Source organism: Aquarana catesbeiana, linkage group LG01 (genome assembly GCF_042186555.1).
Source record: "Aquarana catesbeiana isolate 2022-GZ linkage group LG01, ASM4218655v1, whole genome shotgun sequence".
Taxonomy (NCBI): domain Eukaryota; kingdom Metazoa; phylum Chordata; class Amphibia; order Anura; family Ranidae; genus Aquarana; species Aquarana catesbeiana.
Genome location: NC_133324.1, coordinates 142,860,411 through 142,879,699, shown reverse-complemented (window position 1 = coordinate 142,879,699; position 19,289 = coordinate 142,860,411). Strand labels below are relative to the sequence as shown.

The 19,289-nt window shown below is 44.4% G+C and overlaps 1 protein-coding gene across 6 annotated transcripts in view; it reads left to right on the top strand.

Moving 5' to 3' along the window:
* The window catches only part of LOC141135138 (baculoviral IAP repeat-containing protein 1e-like), a 116,087-nt gene that overhangs the window by 14,366 nt on the left and 82,432 nt on the right, over positions 1-19,289 (top strand). For 5 of the 6 annotated variants that reach the window (XM_073624406.1, XM_073624409.1, XM_073624407.1 and 2 more), the window contains exons 2-3: positions 9,464-10,051; positions 15,870-15,969. In XM_073624406.1, coding sequence (XP_073480507.1) covers positions 9,472-10,051; positions 15,870-15,969 — 680 coding nt within the window. In that variant the 5' untranslated portion in view covers positions 9,464-9,471. The remainder of the gene's footprint in view (positions 1-9,463; positions 10,052-15,869; positions 15,970-19,289) is intronic. The other variant, XM_073624410.1, reaches the window with a different exon arrangement.

Sequence of the window (19,289 nt, the reverse complement as noted above, 5' to 3'; positions counted from 1 at the left end):
CATATTAAAGGGAGTGCAATCTGGTCCAGGACTCCCAGAGATCATGAACAGCAGCAGATGACATATATGTCCCCAGGCTGTGGTACTACAACCGGTTACGTCTTCTGTCAGACCAGACTGAACCCAGGCCATCACTTTCATGTCTTCCTTGCAGCCTTCCCTCCACGCTTCCCTGCAGTCTTCCTTGGAGGCTGTGGCTCTGGAGGTGGACATGTAACAGGAGGGGGAGGAGGAGGAGGATAGGTGAGCGCACATAAGTGCACGTTATCGGTCATTTGGCCCCTCAACCCTTTATGAATGGCCTCAAAAATAATTTTTTCGCAGTTGAGGCATTGCCCCTCCTCCATTTGCTGCAATTTGGCAGCTATATAGCAGCCATAGGCTTCTTCAGCGTGGGGGGGGTTTCAGGGCCGCATTAGCGTCCTTAATGAGGCACAGTGCTGCCTCCTCCACGTTACTCCCTTTTTGTTGTAAGGCGGAGGGGAGGCACCTGGGATTGGGTGAGGCTACTGGGCCTGGCCACCTCCTGGCTGACACTTACCCCCGCCTCCTCCTGGCTGACACTCACCCCGTCTCCTCCTGTCTGCCACATTCCAGAGGTCTTCCTGTGTATGAAAAAGGGACATAGTTTTAGTTTTTGGTTCATCAATCACACACAATTTTCAGCTCATGACTCAAAACTAACATTCTGAGCCCAGCATTTTTCATTCTTGTCACAATCATTTTTGGCCCCTACTGTCTATTGATATGTAAAACACATTTTGTTAAATCATTCATTTGTTAGCAATAATAACATCTAGTTAACAACAATAATTTTCAGACAATAAATATGTTAAAAAATACTATACCTGGCTCCAGCTGGGCTCCTCAACTTCTTCCAGGATGGAAGGCCCAGGTTGGTCCTCGGAAGCCTCAACTGGGGTTGAGGGAAGGGTTGAGGGAAGGCTGGATGGAAATGTAGAAAGTGATTCCCTGGCTTCAATCTGGTCTTCCAGAAACCGCATTCTGTTGTAGTACCACAGACTGGGTACATACACATCCTCTGCTGCTGCTCCTGATCTCATGGAAGCCTAGACCTTATTAAGCTCCTTCCTATACGTGCTTCTCAAGCTACCAATTTTCTTCTCCACAAACTTGATGTCTGCACTGGAGACCTGCATCTTCACAAATTGCAGCAGTTTCTCCAGCAATGCCCTCCTAGCTGCTTTACTGCGATATAAGGGGTTTTTAACCTCCCAGAAATTTCGCATATCCCTGTATTTGTCGATGAACTGGCCCATGAATTCAGGGTCTTTGAATTGTTTCATATTTGCTGAAAGACAAAACAGAAGACCAAAACACTAATATCAGGCTAAACTCTCCTAATCTTATCCCAATATAGGCCTCAATCTAGAACCAGTATAGGCCACTGATGTCCCAAGTTAAAATGTTATCTTCGTTATAACGTTCGGCGCTTCCGATCCCCCTTCCTCCGCACACAGAACGTAGGTACGACACACACGTGTTAGCTTTATATACACTGCGCATGCATGAAACTCTGCCTGCGTCGCCTGCCCCTGATGTTCTTTCTAGAATATTCCCCGCCCCTTCTCTTTCAGTGCAGTGGGAGATGACATGGCGGGGACACAGCAGGTGCGTGATAATAGCAGTAACAAGGAGGAAAACCTGGAGCCAGAAACATCCCGATCCCGGAGGAGAAGATATAAGGCCTCAAATATGTCCTTTGTAGAGATGGTGGATATGGTGGAGATGGTGGACATCTTGAAGAAGGCCAACTAAGATGGGAAGTATGGACCATACCTAAACCCAAATGTGAGAAAGGCCAAGATCATGACTAAAGTTGTGAAGAGTCTGCACAAGAATTTTGGGGTACGACGATCCAAGGAGCAATTGAGGAAACACTGGTCAGACCTGAAATTGAGGGAGCAGGATCAGTACAGAAGAATCAAGAGAGTGCTTCTAAAAAGTAAGTAGTTTTTGTGTGTCCCTTTTATAATTATTACTTTAGTGCTGCTCCATGTGCTTTTCTTTACTGTTGTACAGTTAAAAATAGCTACTTTCATGTTTGTGGGCACAGTAATCGGTCGCAGTAAACATTGTTCGTTTGCCAACTAAATACGATGTTTTTGGCAGATACAGGGTTAACTACATTTGGTCATGCTAATTTTTATTAAAAGAAGTTTAGGACATTGTTGTCTAGATGTGTTTGTAACTAGAATGAATTGCAAACTTGATTCAGTGTAATGTAAGGAGAGGACACTCAGCAGCTGTTTACACATCTGGATTCAGGAGCACTAGTGTGGGACACCAGAACAAACTTTTAGGGTGTCCCACACAGGTGCTCCAGTGGATACAAGGGGTGTCTACATATGTGAAAGTTGTCCAAAAAAGGTAAGTATTCCAGCTTTGTTAAGGGAATAAATCATGTCTTCAACATGAAACTCTGCCCAAACAGACAATTGTACCCTATTTCGAAGCAATGTTTCACATTCATATTTCTGGCCACAAATATCGGTGTGCTAAGTATACCTTTTGTTTCATTCTCATAGTGGAGAAAACACCTGGGACATCTGAGGACACCAGGGATACCCCACCTAAGGAAGAAGGGGAGCAGAGGACACCACAACCTCAGGATGTGGATAGAGGAGAGATGGATGACGTGGTTGAAATTGTCACCACAACAGGTCAGTGTCTGACACCACAGATTCGGGTAAAAGAGGTATGCCTGCATATTTATAATACATGGTGTGTTTTTTTTTATTTTAGGTGATGTGCATGTTGTGGAAGAACAATTTACTCATTTCACCAGTGACAGTGCACAAAGGCTAATCCAGGACATAATGTTTTGTAGCCGGGATTTAGACATCATAAAGGAAAAAACCAAGGAGATTGAACAAAGAATGAAGATCATGATTGATGTATTAGGGAGAATCTACATCCAAAAAATATTACACATTTCGTTTTTTTAAAGAAAATTTAACTAAAGTTTTAATACAGTTTAAAAGCCAAATTTGGAAGATGCACACAGTGTGTCAACATGTGCTATCTGCCATCAGGGGATATCAATGTATGCATTTTGTGGGTGCAACCCCTTCCTCGCTACTCTAGAAGGTGAGAGGAAGGGGTTGCACCCACAAAACACGTCCATTGATGCCCCATGATGGGAGATAGCACATGTTGACATTAGGCATGGGATCAGAAAGGAAATCCCCATTTTGACTCACAATTTGTGTGCATCTTCTAAATTTGGCTTTTACAGGGGTGACATCACCCCATCTGATGAAGGCAAGATCAACACAGTTTTGACACTATAATGTCTGATATTGCCTTCATTTTTTCAATGTTGAACTTTGTAAGTTCCAGAGTTGTGTATGTTATGTTTTGAAACATGCCCCTTTCAGTACTTTTATAAAAATTTCAAGGTAAAACTTTAAAAAACCAAGATGTTGTTTTTTTACCCCAAAATGTTTTATAACGCATATGTGCATGGAGTAAAAGGCTTTCTACTTAACAATGTGTGGCTTCTTCTTTCAATACTCAATACCAGTTTTTGTATTAAGTTGGTGTTTAGAGTGACAATGGGTGTTATTAAAATAATGGAAAAACCACTTGGCACTACAAGTGCACTAGGAGAACCTAGAAGACAGCTAAAAGAAACACAAGCAGTAAATCAAAATCAAGATTTTATCAGATAATTTTTTTTTAATTTTGAAAATATTTAAAAATGTGCTGGCATAGCAATGGCCCCCCTACCCGTAAAATAATCCACATATTTTTGAAGCACTTCACGCTCGCTTTGGGGGGGCAAGCCAGTCCAGCCTCAGGCCCAACTGAGGCAACATAATTTGGAGCATTTAGCTTTAAAAAGTTGTGCAGTAAGCAGCATGATAAAATGATGTAGTTAAGTTTTGTACTCCGCCATATTCATTGCCGTTAGAAATAGGCAGAACCGGCTGGCCATTGTCCCAAATGTATTAAGTGGAGTGTGCCTGCTATATGCGGTCATACTAATCATAACAGTCATGTTTGTTTTTGTTATTGTTCTATTCATATTTGGTTACATTTTTGGTGTCACCTATATATATATGTGGTTTATAACCTATAGGCACCTTTCTATTATTTGGTATGGGTACTACCTGCGAACCTGTAGCACGATCTTATTATATTGCTCACTTCTGTATTAGATGTGGTATTAGTATGTACACTTTTTAGCCTTATTTGTATTTATCACATCAGAGGTTTTACACCATTGCTAGCCACGCACATTTATTCACTATCACAGTGAAATAGGTATCATCTTTGGGTAGCGCCAATCACCTCATTTAACAGGTTTTTTTTCACATTATCCCAAATGTATTCTCCATGACTCTTCTGGCTCTGGCTGGCCGGTAAATAAAAACCCTCTTCTCCGGGGTGAGGGTCCTGTGGGGGGAATCATCATGTGATCACCCAGACCAAATGCTTCATCAGCGATAAAAACAAATGGGAGTCCTTCGACGTTCTCTTCTGCAGGTGGCAATCCCAAGCCACCACTCTGGAGACGTTGGTAGAACTCGGTCTGGACAAAGACTCCACCATCCGATATCCGGCCATTCTTCCCCACGTCCACATATAAAAACTCATATGTCGCCGACACCACCGCCATTAACACAATACTATGAAACCCCTTATAATTAAAATAGTATGACCCCGAGTAGGGTGGTGGGAAGATGTGGACATGCTTCCCATCGATTGCCCCTCTGCAGTTGGGAAAGTCCCACCGCTCGGCAAACTGGGATGCCACAGTTAGCCATTCCTGTGGCGTTGAAGGAAACTGTGGAGTCAAAACATAAAATAAAAAATTAGTACTTTTGCACATAACAGTGCAAGCAGATTAGACACAAACATTATTTGCCAACATCAGTATAACAGGAGTATTTAAAGACAAAAGTATAAGGTCCACTTATCAGATTCCTCACCCCCTCTGATGGCCCATTGTAAAAATTTTAGGGGGGGGGTTCTAAATGAGTTTGGGAGCCAAAAAAAAGCCTCTGGCACTCTGCCTGAATTTAAAGTGGAGGTCCACCCTGAAGAAATAAATTGCACAAAAAAATACCTAAAAAATGGAGGAAAAAAAATATTTTTTTTACTTACGTGAAATGGCTGTTGCTAGGCAGCCTTCCTAATCTGCCTCTTCCTATACCGCGGTGATCTTCAGTCTTCTGCTCTTCTGGGGAATGGGTCGCGGTGTGTTATGGGAACTGTGTGTGTCCCACAACACATCGCGTTCCATTCACAAAGCGCCACGCTCGCGCATGCGCAGTAGGAAACTGGCAGTGAAGCCGCAAGGCTCCACTGCCTGTTTCCCTTACTTAGGATGGCGGTGGCGGGACCTAAGAGCCGAGGGATGGGTCGGCCTCGGGTGGGCGACATCACGGGCACCCAGGACAGGTAAGTCTACTTATTTAAAGTCAGCAGCTATAGTGTTTGTAGCTGCTGACTTAAAAAAAAAAAAATTCGCTTTAAGGACAACAATAACATTTGGACACATTTTAGGGGGTGTTTAGGGTAAAGTACTACAATGGAGCTGACAAAATACATTGTTAAGTGACTAGACTATAGGTGTGTATGGGCCCAGGATTGCATGCTGGTGAGGTTAGTGAAGGAAAATATGCATGTAGGCCAAAAAAGGAGCATTAAAAGCTTACAGCATGCATTAAGACAAAGGGGACATTTACAGCATATTATAATCATGGTAATTAGGGAATGATGAAAGAAATACAATACATTAGCAAACATTAAATACATAGAATGTGATGTTAAAGGAGAGAACTTACCCTAATATAGTCCTTCTGCAGGACCTGTATAAAGGCAGATAATAATCCCCAGAGCCTGGGGGGAGATGCCATTCGAGAACTTGAAGTCCTGTAGACTTCTCCCTGTCGCCAAGTACCGCAACGTGTCGACTAGCCTCTGCTCCAGAGCGATGGCTTGCCACATGCTAATATAAGGGGACAGTAAAGCCAACAGATGGTGAAAAACGGGGTCCGTCATCCGGAGAAAATTCCTGAAATCATCAGGGTTATTCTCCTGGATCTCACGCAGCAAAGGCATGTGAGAGAATTGGTCACGCTGGAGTAACCAATTCTTGGTCCATGAACTCCTCCCCACCCTGTTCATGGACTGGGCTTGGGTCAAAGCAAGAACCCCAACAGCAAGGCCCCGCATAGCACGAACTCTACAATGAGCACATACCCGCAACATGGCTTCAAAACGATTGGCTGGTCAGAACGAACTAACAGAACGCACTGAAGAACAGCGAGGCCTGTGAAGAGCGAGCTGAAAATCAGAAACGAGCAGACAAGAATGCACTGAAAAACAGATACGAACTGACTACACACACTGAAAAACACATACAAACCCACAAGCACAAACTGAACAGCAGTAAAACGACCTGAAAAGCACAAATCTGAAAAGCGCAAATCGTCTCTCACCAAACTTCTACTAACACGAGATAAACACGAGATTAGCAGAAGGAGCCCAAAGGGTGGCGCAGTGGCTATTGAACTTCCTTTTTATAGTTTTGTTGTACGTGTTGTACGTCACCGCGTTCTTGGTGCTCGGAATTTGGTGTGACCGTGTGTATGCAAAACAAGCTTGAGTGGAATCCCGTCGGAAAAACCATCATAGCTTTTTCCGACCAAAATTCCGATCGTGTGTACGCGGCATAACAGGAGCCCTGTTCGACCCACTGATCAATGGGAGTTAAAAATGCTGCAACATTAGTGGAAGTCAATGTCTTGGTGTCAGTGGAGGGAATAAATGTACAGTGCATCCGGAAAGTATTCACAGCGCTTCACTTTTTCCACATTTTGTTATGTTACAGCCTTATTCCAAAATAAAATAAATTCATTATTATCCTCAAAATTCTACAAACAATACTCCATAATGGCAATGCGAAAGAAGTTTGTTTAAAATCTTTGCAAATCAATTTTTTTTAAAAAGAGGAAAAAAAACACATGTACATTCACAAGTATTCATAGCCCTTGTGCAATACTTTTTTGAAGCACCATTGGCACCAATTACAGCCTCAAATCTTTTTGAGGCACACCAATTTTTGGGCAGTTCCTCCTATTCTTCTTTGCAAGACCTCTCAAGCTCCATCAGGTTGGATGAGGAGCATTGGTGTACAGCCATTTTTAGATCTCTCCAGAGATGTTCAATCGAGTTCAAGTCTGGGCTCTGGCTGGGCCACTCAGGAACAGTCACAGAGTTGTTCGCAGTAGCCACTCCTTTGTTATTTTGGCTGTGTGCTTAGGATTGTTTTCCTGTTGGAAGATAAACCTTTGCTCCAGTCTGAGATCCAGAGCGCTCTGGAGCAGGTTTTCAATAAGGATACCTCTGTACATTGCTGCATTCATCTTTTTTCTCGATCCTGGCTATTCTCCCAGTTTCTGCTGCTGAAAAACATCCCCACAGCATGATGCTGCCACCACCAAGCTTCACTGTAGGGATGGTATTGGCCAGATGATGAGCGGTGTCTGGTTTCCTCCAGATATGATGCTTGCCATTCAGGCCAAAGAGTTCAATTTTTGTTTCATCAGACCAGAGAATTTTGTTTCTCATTGTCTGAGAGTCCTTCAGGTGCCTTTTTGGCAAACCGCAGGCTGGCTGTCATGTGCCTTTTACTGAGGAGTGGCTTCCGTCTGGCCACTCTACTATATAGGCCTGATTGGTGGAGTGCTGCAGAGATGGCTGTTCTTCTGGAAGGTTCTCCTCTCTCCACAGAGAAGCGCTGGAGCTCTGTCAGAGTGACCATTGGGTTCTTGGTCACCTCCCTGACTAAGGCCCCTCTCCCCCGATCGCTCAGTTTGGCCAGGTGGTCCACTCTAGGATGAGTCCTGGTGTTTCCAAACTTCTTGCACTTTCGGATGATGGAGGCCTCTGTGCTCATGGGGACCTTCAATGCTGCAGAAATGTTTCTGTACCCTTCCCCAGATCTGTGCCTGGAAAGGCTATGATTACTTATCTACATGTGATATTTTTTTTTCATTTTTTTTTCTAAGAAATTTGCAAAGATTTCAAACAAATTTCCTTCACGCTGTCATTATGGGGTATTGTTTGTAGAATTTTGAGGAAAACAATGAATTTAATCAATTTTGGAGTAAGGCTGTAACATAATAAAATGTGGAAAAAGTGAAGCGCTGTGAATACTTTCTGGATGCACTGTACAGTTTCAGTGGTAAGTGGAGAAAAAAATATTTCATCAGTTGGAGGAAGAAAATGCTTGGCATTGGCACTCAGTGGGAAAGATTAATTGCTCGTGTTGGTGTGTTGGGGGGGGGGCGAGAGATTGTGTGTCAGTGTGGGTTGAGGGGAAGACATTGGTTGTCAGTGGGGGGTAAAAACCTGCTGATTAATGTTGCACTGTAGTAAGCGCCCTGCTCTGCTGCTCTCTCTCTTTACCTCCTTCTTTTGTTGGGACTATGCACCTACTGCCAGGAAGGAGATTACTCCACTGGACACCTTGTGAAAGGGCTGGAACCAGGTGCTGGGATTAGTGTTCTGGTGCTTGGCCCTCAGACAAGTACCACAGGTAAGTACAGGCCGTAATTGGACACTCCCAGGAGAGGAGTGGGCTATGATATGCAAGGAGGAAGGGAGCTAAGCTAGGGAATTGACCTTTTTTGTAGTGGTCAAAATTTCAAAGAAAAATTCAAAGGCCCAAGTAAAGTAAAAATCATTTATGGAAACAAATAATACGCATCTGAAATAATTTTTACCTGCAATTCTTTAAGTTGGTCACAGTGTAACTAAAGCCCAGCTCCAGCCAAAACCTTTTATTTTGTTTGGATTGATTGGGGAATGGTTAGGAACTGCTATTTCTGTCTATGTTCCTATTAGAAACAGAGCAGGAAGCATAAGGAAATCTTTTCAACAGGGACACAGATAAGAACACATTTTTATTATTATTGCCATCTGTGCTTTTCTGTCCTGGTGACAACCACTTTCCCCATTTCTTGTCCTGGTGTCGCAGAGACAGGAATTGAGTGAAAATCTTCTTAGTGGAATCATGCAGAGAATTAAAAACTCTTTCATACTGAATCCAAACTGGGCATACAGGGCTTGAATCTCAATCTGTTAGTGGCCCTGTCGGCACAAATAAAATTGATAAGCTTTGATTAAAATATCGAAGGAGACGGTTGGAAAGTTGTGTTGGCTGAACAGTAATCGCATCTAATCATATGTGGTCACTGTCCAGGTATTCAGACAGTCTGAATACAGTAGCTGACAAGAGGAATTCCTCCATCGATGTTGTTTAGCATACATGGGGGAATCAAGTGTTTTCTCTTGCTTGATTTAGAGAGATCTTAATGTACAGTATATGGCTAACCTTAGGCTTCAATGAAAGAAAACCGAGATTCAAAATCCTTCAAAATTTTGGGATGTTGCTTAACTTGCTTTTGTATAATTTAATTTTTAGGAAGGAAAATGGCTTCTGGAGACCATAATGATGGCAGAGAAGAGGAAGCAAATCAGACTCATCCAATAAAGTTTATACTAGATTTAATTTTTAATTACAACTGGGAAAAATTTACCACTGATTTCTCAGAACAAAATGCTGCCATACGTAAGCAACTGGGAACAAGTAAAAAACCGAAAATGAGGTGTGAAGCCAGGAGATTAAAATCATTCCAAGCTTTAAGAGATTCCAATTCTGAGAAGTTTTCATGGTGGTCTCCATCAGAAATGGCCAATGCTGGATTATATCATACTGGAGTCAGTAATAGTCTTCAGTGCTTTTGCTGTGGGGTTGTTTTCAACAAAAGACCTTTGACATATCCACCAAAGAGACTTCATGTTATAGAAAGCCCAACCTGTCCTTTCATGAAAGGAGACGATGTGGGTAATATTTCTATGTTTGAGGTCCGTGTTCAACCCCCAGATCTTGATCATGTGTCTCCAGGAGCATACGCAACCGAGGAAGCCCGACACATGTCCTTCACAAATTGGCCGTCCTATGCCACGATTAAACAAGATCAGCTTGTCAGTGCTGGATTCTTCTTTACTGGTAAGTAAATGATGCACTAATGACAAGTGTTTGTTAATATATTAAAGTAATATTAAACCCTAATTTTTTTAAGCACTTTCAGCAGCTGATTTAATCACTTAGGCCTGATTCATACCAATGCGTTTTTTACTGCATTTTCAGTTTTGCAAAATGCACTACAGTCCATTTAAGAGGGTTTCATAGATACATAGTTACATAGTTATTCAGGTTGAAAAAAGACACAAGTCCATCTAGTTCAACCAATAAAAGAGAAAAAAAACTTCAATGGAAACACAGCAGAAATGCAGTGCTCGCAGTTTTTGATACTTTTGTGCTGCATTTTTACTGGTTTCTCCTGCAAGACAACAGGCATCTCATAAAAATGCAAAACGCATTACAAACGCGTCAAAATGTGTGTGAAAAAATGCTAAACGCACCAGAAAAAAGCATCAACCACAACCTGCATAGATGAGAACCAGGCCTGAGTGTGCTGATTTTTTTATACATTTTAATTTTTTAATTTTTTAAATTGGTGCTATGATCACTGCCCCAGGTTTCCTGTTTCAAGTTGGCTCCTTTCTCTGGTGGTATCCTATGGAGTCATCATTGCATGCAAGGACTAGAGTTGATTCTCCCTACACTGTGTGCATCAATAGAAACCTACACCCCTGTAACATAGGATGTCAAGCTTCTCCCCTACTACTCCCTCCTCCCCACCTGCTTTCTCCAAGCTAACAGAGTGACTGGAGACTGCACTGTCCACTGTTATCTCTTTTTTTTTTTTTTTTTAAATCTGTTTAATGGTTTTAAGGTCACAAACATGCAACAAATACACAAACAAATCATTAGTAGCCATGTGACCCTCGCAGGGGGACGTAAAATATGGTACATGACAAAATTTTAATGTTGGCAACTTAGGAGAGTCACATCAATGGAAAATAAGGCATGGCTCCCTTGAGCTGATAGGTAACATAATCATCAACACACGTTCATAAAACTGTTATGCCCCGTACACACGGTCGGACTTTGTTCGGACATTCCGACAACAAAATCCCAGGATTTTTTCCGACGGATGTTGGCTCAAACTTGTCTTGCATACACACGGTCACACAAAGTTGTCAGAAAATCCGATCATTCTGAACGCGGTGACGTAAAACACGTACGTCGGGACTATAAATGGGGCAGTGGCCAATAGCTTTCATCTCTTTATTTATTCTGAGCATGCGTGGCACTTTGTCCGTCGGATTTGTGTACACACGATCGGACTTTCTGACAACGGATTTTGTTGTCGGAAAATTTTATATCCTGCTCTCAAACTTTGTGTGTCGGAAAATCCGATGGAAAATGTGTGATGGAGCCTACACACGGTCGGAATTTCCGACAACAAGGTCCTATCACACATTTTCCGTCGGAAAATCCGACCGTGTGTACGGGGCATTAAAGCTGAATTGGTACTAAGGTAGCAGGTATCCAGACAACAGCATTAAGACAAGGTGCATCAAACCGTGGTCATGTCAGAAGCTCTGCTAACCATTTGGACTAGATCATGTCATATTTTTTGGGGCAACCTCTGTTGATATAGGTATCCTTGTAAAGGGGCAAACTATTATTGACCTGTTTCCAAAAGTAAGAGGTGAAGACCGGTGGTGGTGCATCCATAAAGGCGCACGGGCGCCGCCCCCTCTCTCCTGCCACTCTTCTAGCACCAATAGATAGATTCATGCATTGCATGAATCTATCTATGGCTGCCGCTGCCACCCCCTATTCAGGCACCCGGCCCCTTTTCGGGCGCCTGAATTACAGTGGTGGGGCGATGCTGGGCGCTCGCAGGTCACTCAGCTGTGTTAGAAAAGCGAAAGAATATTTGCTTTCCTAGCACTAAACCGCCTCTCTGCCAATCAGGTGCTCGAATCTGTTACCCGTCATCTGATTGGCTGAAATGACAGGAGCTGTGATTGGACGCCAGGTGTCCAATCATAACAGGGGACGGGTGGAGAGGAGGGGAGAGAACATCGAGGAGCTGTCCCACCGAGATGGGTAAGTGCAGATGGTGGGCCAGTGTGGGGCACACTGGCAGCATTTGATATGGCACAGTGGCTGCGTTTGATGGGACACTGTGGGAGCAACTGATGGGCACAGTGGCGGCAATTGATGGACACAGTGGCTGCGATTTGATGGGCACAGTGGCTGCGATTTGATGGGCACAGTGGCTGCGATTTGATGGGCACAGTGGCTGCGATTTGATGGGCACAGTGGCTGCGTTTGATGGCACAGTGGCTGCAATTGATGGGCACAGTGGCTGCGATTGATGTTACAGTGGCTGCGATTGATGGCACAGTGGCTGCGATTGATGGCACAGTGAGGCTGCTATTGATGGGGTTTTTTTAAAAGAATTTTTCAGTTTGTTTGCGCCCCCCAAAAATTTTGAGCACCAGCTGCCACTGGTGAAGACCCGAAATAAAGGGAAGCAGCACTGAGACAGCAGGAGCTAGCAGAACTGAAAAATATTTAATAAACATAACAAACAGTTTACCGGGGAGTGTTCATTTTATTGTGCTCAATGTATAGCTAAAATATGCTGAGGATGTGTGTAATATAACTTTACCATGGTGTTTGCATAGCAAGGAAGACTCTGTAGTGTTGCTGGATCCCTTTCTGTCTCTCTGGACAGAAGTGAAGATTACTTGCCCAATGAAGAAGCTGGAGGCACAGCAATGAAAGAGGAAGATGAGTTTCTTAATCCAGAACTACATGTGTCTCCTGTCTGGCTGCACAGTGTGGGAAATGTTAACCTCAGGATTGGCTAATCACAATGAGAAATCCTAGCTGGCAAACATTTTTTTCTTCAAAAATTTTTTAGTTAAATGCATTTTAATACATAGAAAAAAGTGAAAATTATCAACATTGTACATTGGATTGCAACCCAGATAGTAATTACCGAAATATATATAATATTGTGTAATGTATTAAAAGTATGACAGAAGCATTTATATAATGATACAAATATAAAACAAACATAATATTTTCAATCTTTCACATTTTCAAATTCGCAGTTAGTTGTTTTGATTTAAAGCTGGACTCTAGCCTCACTTTTAGGCGTGCACAGTTGTACTCCTCTCCTGTAATGAAATTACTTAATCTATTTAGAGCTTTTTACATTCTGCATTAGAAGCTGCAGCAAGACAGAGCTCACCCCATTTCCTGGCTGGAGGACATCCAGCATCATCTAACCCTTTCCTCTCCAGCCTGAATTTCTGGCTCATGTTAATATCTGCATAACCTCTCCCAAGAGCCAGGCCACTGCTTGCATCAGGACCGAGGGCTCTTGAGTGTAGTACTAAGGCAGGCTGCAGTGACAATTCAAGGAAGTTATGTACCGCACCTGGCTATTAGCTATGATCTGCCTGCATTGCATAAAGATGCACAGAGATCCAGTGATATAGGGTATATTAGATGGAAGAGTTTAAGTTTAACTAGCAAATTGGTGATGAAGAAAAGCAGGAACCAGAGAAGGCAAAATAAGAAAGGCAGCTTCACAGTAATTGTTTTGACAAATCTGAATGACTGTTAAAGTGGGGTTCCACCCAAATTTTGAACAATATCTGTATGTATTCTCTTCCTTGCCTAGATGCTGACATGCCGTTTAAAAAAATTTAAATCGCCGTAATTACCTTTTATTTTTCTATTCTTCTTTGCACTTCCTGGTTCTCCTCCCGTGGGAGTAGGCGTGTTTCTAGCCTCTCCCAGACTCCTGGGAGCTAGTCTCAGGCTTCCCAGGATGCCACTGAGCATGTGCGGAAACGAGCGGTGAATGCTGGGAGCACAGCATTCACCGCATCCAGGAAATAAATGCTTGTGGGCTTCAAATGCCCACAATGAAGATGGAAACCGCCTGCAGTGAATAATATAAGTTATTCTTTACGACGAAATCTGACACAGGCGGACATATTACACACAATATGTGAGTATGTAATGCTGAGAAGAACAGTTTGTGAATGAACTAAAAAAAAAAAAAAAAGATAGATAGGTGGACCCCCGCTTTAAATCTAAACTCAAGGCAGATATTGATGTAGCATCCTGATGTTTAGGCAGGTTGCTGTCATATTTAGTTGCCAGTCGATAGTTGCTGTGGTGAATTGTTAGGAGATCAATTGACTCCTCTCTAAATCTGGACTTGTTGCACCCTTTCTCTTCTGTCACTAGGTGGCACTATGCTAGTGACATTAGATAAGACAGGAGTTTGCAAGCTCAGACATGAATGGATGGGGTGTCTCAGCCAATGGGCAGGGATTTTCTTTGGTCCCTTGGCCTGCTGGCAGAGCCTATTTATTTGGGTGGAGTCAGGTGATCAGAGTTCTGTGCCACCTGGACGGCTGTCTGAGTGGTTGTGTGTTATGCTGCCCCGGGCTGCTAGGCCATAAGCCTGAGGCCTATTCCAGGGACATCTAGCTGCTAGGGTGTCTGAGGGCCTATCCAGAAGCAGGAGAGCAGCGCAGGGTAGCGGTTCCCGCCGGATGTGGAACCAACTGTGGTCGGAGGTAGAAAGGGGAAGCTGTCGCCACTAAGGGACCATCCACCTTGTTACCTTAGACCATTGTGAGTAAGCTGAAGACAGTACCAGAGCAGACTTCCCACCAGCCAGGGATGGTGAAGAAGTGGGAAAACCTCAGCAAGTGCCAAGTCAGGGACCCAGCGGGACAGCAGAGGTGACGCTTGAGGAGCATCAGTGAGTGCCAAGCCAAGGACCTAGGGTGTCAGCGGGGGTGACACTTGAACAGTATCTGTGAGTGCCAGGCCAGGGACCCAGCAGGGAAGCGGGGGTGACGCTTGAGGAAGATACTGAGTGCTAAAAGTGAAAAAGCTCAGGGGGATCCAGTGGCTATTGGATCCGAAGTCTAGTGAAAGACTGGGAGTTCATTGAGTGAAGACCAACAGTGAGTGATTGTGGAGTAAACTGTTCGTGTTGCAAATAGTTGAATACAATTGCCGTTATTAATACTACAAGATTGTTGCCATAGGAGACAGCGGTCCTACCTATACAGAAGTGGTGTCTGGCTGGAGGCCTTCACCTGTATAGCTGTTTACCTATAGAAGTCTCGGAGTCTGCTAATTGTCATTGCATCTACCTAAGGGTATCCTGGCCCTAACCCTCTCTCCCCCAGTTCTGTTTAAGAGACAATAAATCTCTTTGCATTCAAAAAGTGTCTGGCGCCCACCTTTTCATCTTGCAGTACACCCACTCTACACAGAAGGATGTCAGCTGTCCCTAACTCCGGGGGTCACCATTAGGCCTCAGGGGCCCCGGGACTTTGCTACATTAAAGACACAAAATAATGCAGAGTATAATAGTATCACTATTATAGTTTGGAGGCAATGTGATTTTTCCTAGTTTTGTGGATTTTTTTCCCCTTTGAGTGGATTTTTTGAAATTGGGAATTTGTTTTCCCGGGGAGCTAATTACCTCCCAAGTTCTCTTCATAAAATAATGCAGCCCAGTAATCATTGATAAATCATTTGTTGTAATTTTTTTAATTGGGCTCAAAAATTATTTTTCTTTCTTTTTAAAAAAGGGTATTTTTTAGGTAATATACTGCAGATCTATTCTCTGAAACTACTATGTCTGTAGAAAAAATATTTCTTGGATGAATGATTATTTTGTGATACATGCAGAAGAGTCTTGTGAGGTTCACTGCACCTTCTCTGAACCCCATTATATATACTTACATATTCTAATTGATTTTGCATAATGTAATATGATTTTACCTACAACCACCTGTAATTAGTGTAGTGTGTTATTATGATGGTTTTTATTATTAATTTTGTTTGCTGTGCCTTCCAGGTAGAAGAGACACAGTACAGTGTTTCAGTTGCGGTGGCTGTCTTGGCAACTGGCAAGAAAATGATGATCCCTGGAAGGAACACGCCAAGTGGTTCCCTGAGTGAGTTGGGAGCTTAACTCCAGTTTGCAGCAGTCTATATTTTTATACTTTAACTATGTCTTTTATACCACTCTCTGTCCTTCTAATTAACATTTATCTGATGTTTTCTACCTAAACACCATAGAGAAAAATAAGGTCACATGACCATGCTAGGTCTTTTCACCTTGCTCTATACTGGCCTGTGGGACGAGTCAGGTGGAGCCAGCACATTACTGTAGTAATACACACTCAGCAGTGACTGACATTTAGCAAACACCATGCCTATCTGAACTTATACTCAGAGCTTTATCTAAATGTGCACAGTAGAAGGCCATAAACCAGATGATGTGTGTTACATGTATTTACACTAATCTGAGCTCCCCTTTGCAGTCTAGATCACACTGCTCAGCTTAAAGAGGAAGTAAACCCTGATGAGTTTACTTCCTCTTTGTTTCCCTGCAAAGGTAAAGCATAACGGGCTACTGTGCATCGCATAGTAGCCCATTATGTGTCACTTACCTGACAAGGAAGCCTGAGATGTCACCGCTGTCCCTTCTCCTACGTAGCGTCCATCTTCTTTCCGGGTATCGCGGCTCCGGCGCTTTGATTGGTCGGAGGCGCGATGAAGTCACTCCCGCGCATGCGCTATGGTTCCGCCACTAACGGCATGCGCCGTAGACATCAGTGCCTGTCTTTTGGCAATATCTCCTAAACCATTCTTGCGCCTACAGGTAAGCCTTAATCTAGGCTTACCTGTAGGTAAAAGTGGTCTGTAAGGGTTTTTCAACCACTATAAGACACTAATCTGAGCTCCCCTTATATACATGTAGCACTACCCCCGCAGGGGCCACTGGTGAATATGGGTATCTCCCACACTGCACATTTTTCACTCACTCGGAAGACAAGAATCAGTTTTTGCAGCTTTGTTTTTTGTTTTTATTAGGGGGATTAAACTTGGATGGGAAAAGGGTTTTTATGGGATGCCCATTTTATCAGCAAATAAACTCTTCAGGGACTCAACTATATACAATCTAGTATATACATTTCTCCTCTTCTACCTCCAGCACAGACTTGCTTGTAGAACTACATCTCACAGGACCAGCTGGCACTGACAGTTTGATCCAACACAATCTCAGTCAGATCTAAGTGAATGCCCTTTGCAGGCAGGGATTGCGGGCCCCTTTAGTAGTGTAGCAAAAAGAGAGGTCTTTGGTGCTAGCTGCTGTCCTCTCCTTGCTCCCTGCCTCCTGGTCAGGATCCCTCCATGTGTCATTAGAAGTAATCCCTTCTACACCCGAGCACAGGCTTGAGTTCACCCCCCACCCCCCACACTAGGGAGCTACTCTCAAAGGCTTCAGACAGCCTAACACTCCATCTTCCACCGAACTCCACTGCCCCAACTGGGCTGTGTATTTGAGGGGGCCTGCCCCCTGCCAACCTATCTGTTGGGGATTGGTCAGAGCCCTCAGAATACTCCAGCCAGCTCCTCCCAACTGCTTCTGGATTTTTCTCCAGTTTCCAGCAAGCAGGGAGGAGTCACCAGAGATGCTTCTGCTGAGTCATCCAGCCCTCCTTGAGTCACTCAAAGCCCTGACCCAGAAAAACACACAGGCTTGGCTGATGTTACCTACTTTAAAAAATCCTAACATTAGCACTCTAGCCACGCTAGAATCTGCATCTGGTCCCCCATATAGATCCCCCTTTAGAGCAGGCCAAGCAGGTCCCCCATAGATTCAGCTTTAGAACAGGCCAGGCCAGGGTCCCCCATATAGATCCCCTTTTAGAGCAGGCTAGAGCAGATCCCCCATAGATCCCCTTTTAGAGCAGGCCAGGCCAGGGTCCCTCATAGATCCCTCTTTAGAGCAGGCCAGGCCAGGGTCCCTCATAGATCCCCTTTAGAGCAGACCAGGGCCCCCCATATAGATCCCCTTTTACAGCAGGCCAGGCCAGGGTCCCCCACAGAGGCGTAGCTTGAAGCTTGTGGGCCCCGATGCAAAAGTTGACCTGGCCCCCCCCACTACCACCCACCACTTCCACTGCGTGTGCAGATACACCCACCGCAGTGGCAGTGGCAGTGAATGGCAGTGTAGTTGCAGTAGGCAGATACACCCTATGCAGATCATGGCTAACTGGCTGTGTTGTAAAGGAATGTGATGTCAGCCCTGCGGAAGAGGAGCAGTATAGAGTGCTGTAATGGGAAAGGAGCTCAGCAGCGGGTATAGCATCCAGGGTGGAGGGGGTGGTCAGGGGGCTTTGGGGGGGGGCGCAACTTAGATCTGGGGGGGACAAAGCAAAATCTGAAGCCTGTAGCCCCACAGGGGCCCCTCAGGAGGTGTTAAGGGATTTGTTTTAGCAATTTCTGAAGGTTTCTCTGTCAGTGTTGGCTGGTGTTGGGGGTAGGTCACCTCCTTGAGGTGCGTGTCTTTTCCCCAGTTGTCAGGGAAGTGGGGTAAGCAAACATCCCCGGGTGGGGGGGTACAGAGAATCCCAGCTAGTGACTAGAAGACACTGAGCGGTGTCTTACCTCACCAGTGACATTGGTTCCATCGTGGCTACAGGACGGCAGTCTCGTCCTCTTAACTCGCTGAGCTCGGTTACCATTCCATGTTGCCAGCACACAGCACAGACACTTCCCCATCCTGGGCTGTTCTCACCCCGTGCTCCTCTCCATTCAGGAAATGGCTCACAGCTTCTCCCCAGCCAATGAGAACAGAGGGGTGTGGACTGTGGAAGGCAAAGTGGAAGCCCAGTACAGGAGAGTGGTTGTTGGGCCCTAGGGCATATCGGAGCTGAACTTTGTCGAGGATATGATAATATGACAGGAAGGCTGCAGGGGCCCCCTGGATCTAGGGGTGGGGTGGTGATTGTGACCCCTGCAACCCCTTATGCTACGCCCATGGTCCCCCATATAGATCCCCTTTAGAGTAGGCCAGGGCAGGTCTCCCATAGAATAGATTACCCTTTACTTAGTTTTCTTACTCTTACCTTTTTTTTACCTGTATATAGAATAGAATCCCCAGGTTTTTCTGTAGCACCACACTCCAGGCTCTCTGGCCTCTCCCCCTGCAAAGGTGGCTGTCTTGGCAACTGGCAAGAAAATTATGATCCCTGGAAGGAACATGCCAAGTGGTTCCCTGAGTGAGTTGAAAGCTGAACTCCAGTTTGCAGCAGTCTATATTTGTATACTCACCTTGCTTTATACTGGCCCGTGGGATGAGTCAGATGGAGCCAGCACATTACTGTAGTAATGCACGCTCAGCAGTGACTGGCATTTAGCAAACTCAGCAACAGCTGGGGAGCCAGTGTGTATGATGAGGCCACAATGTAGTGCACTGGGAACA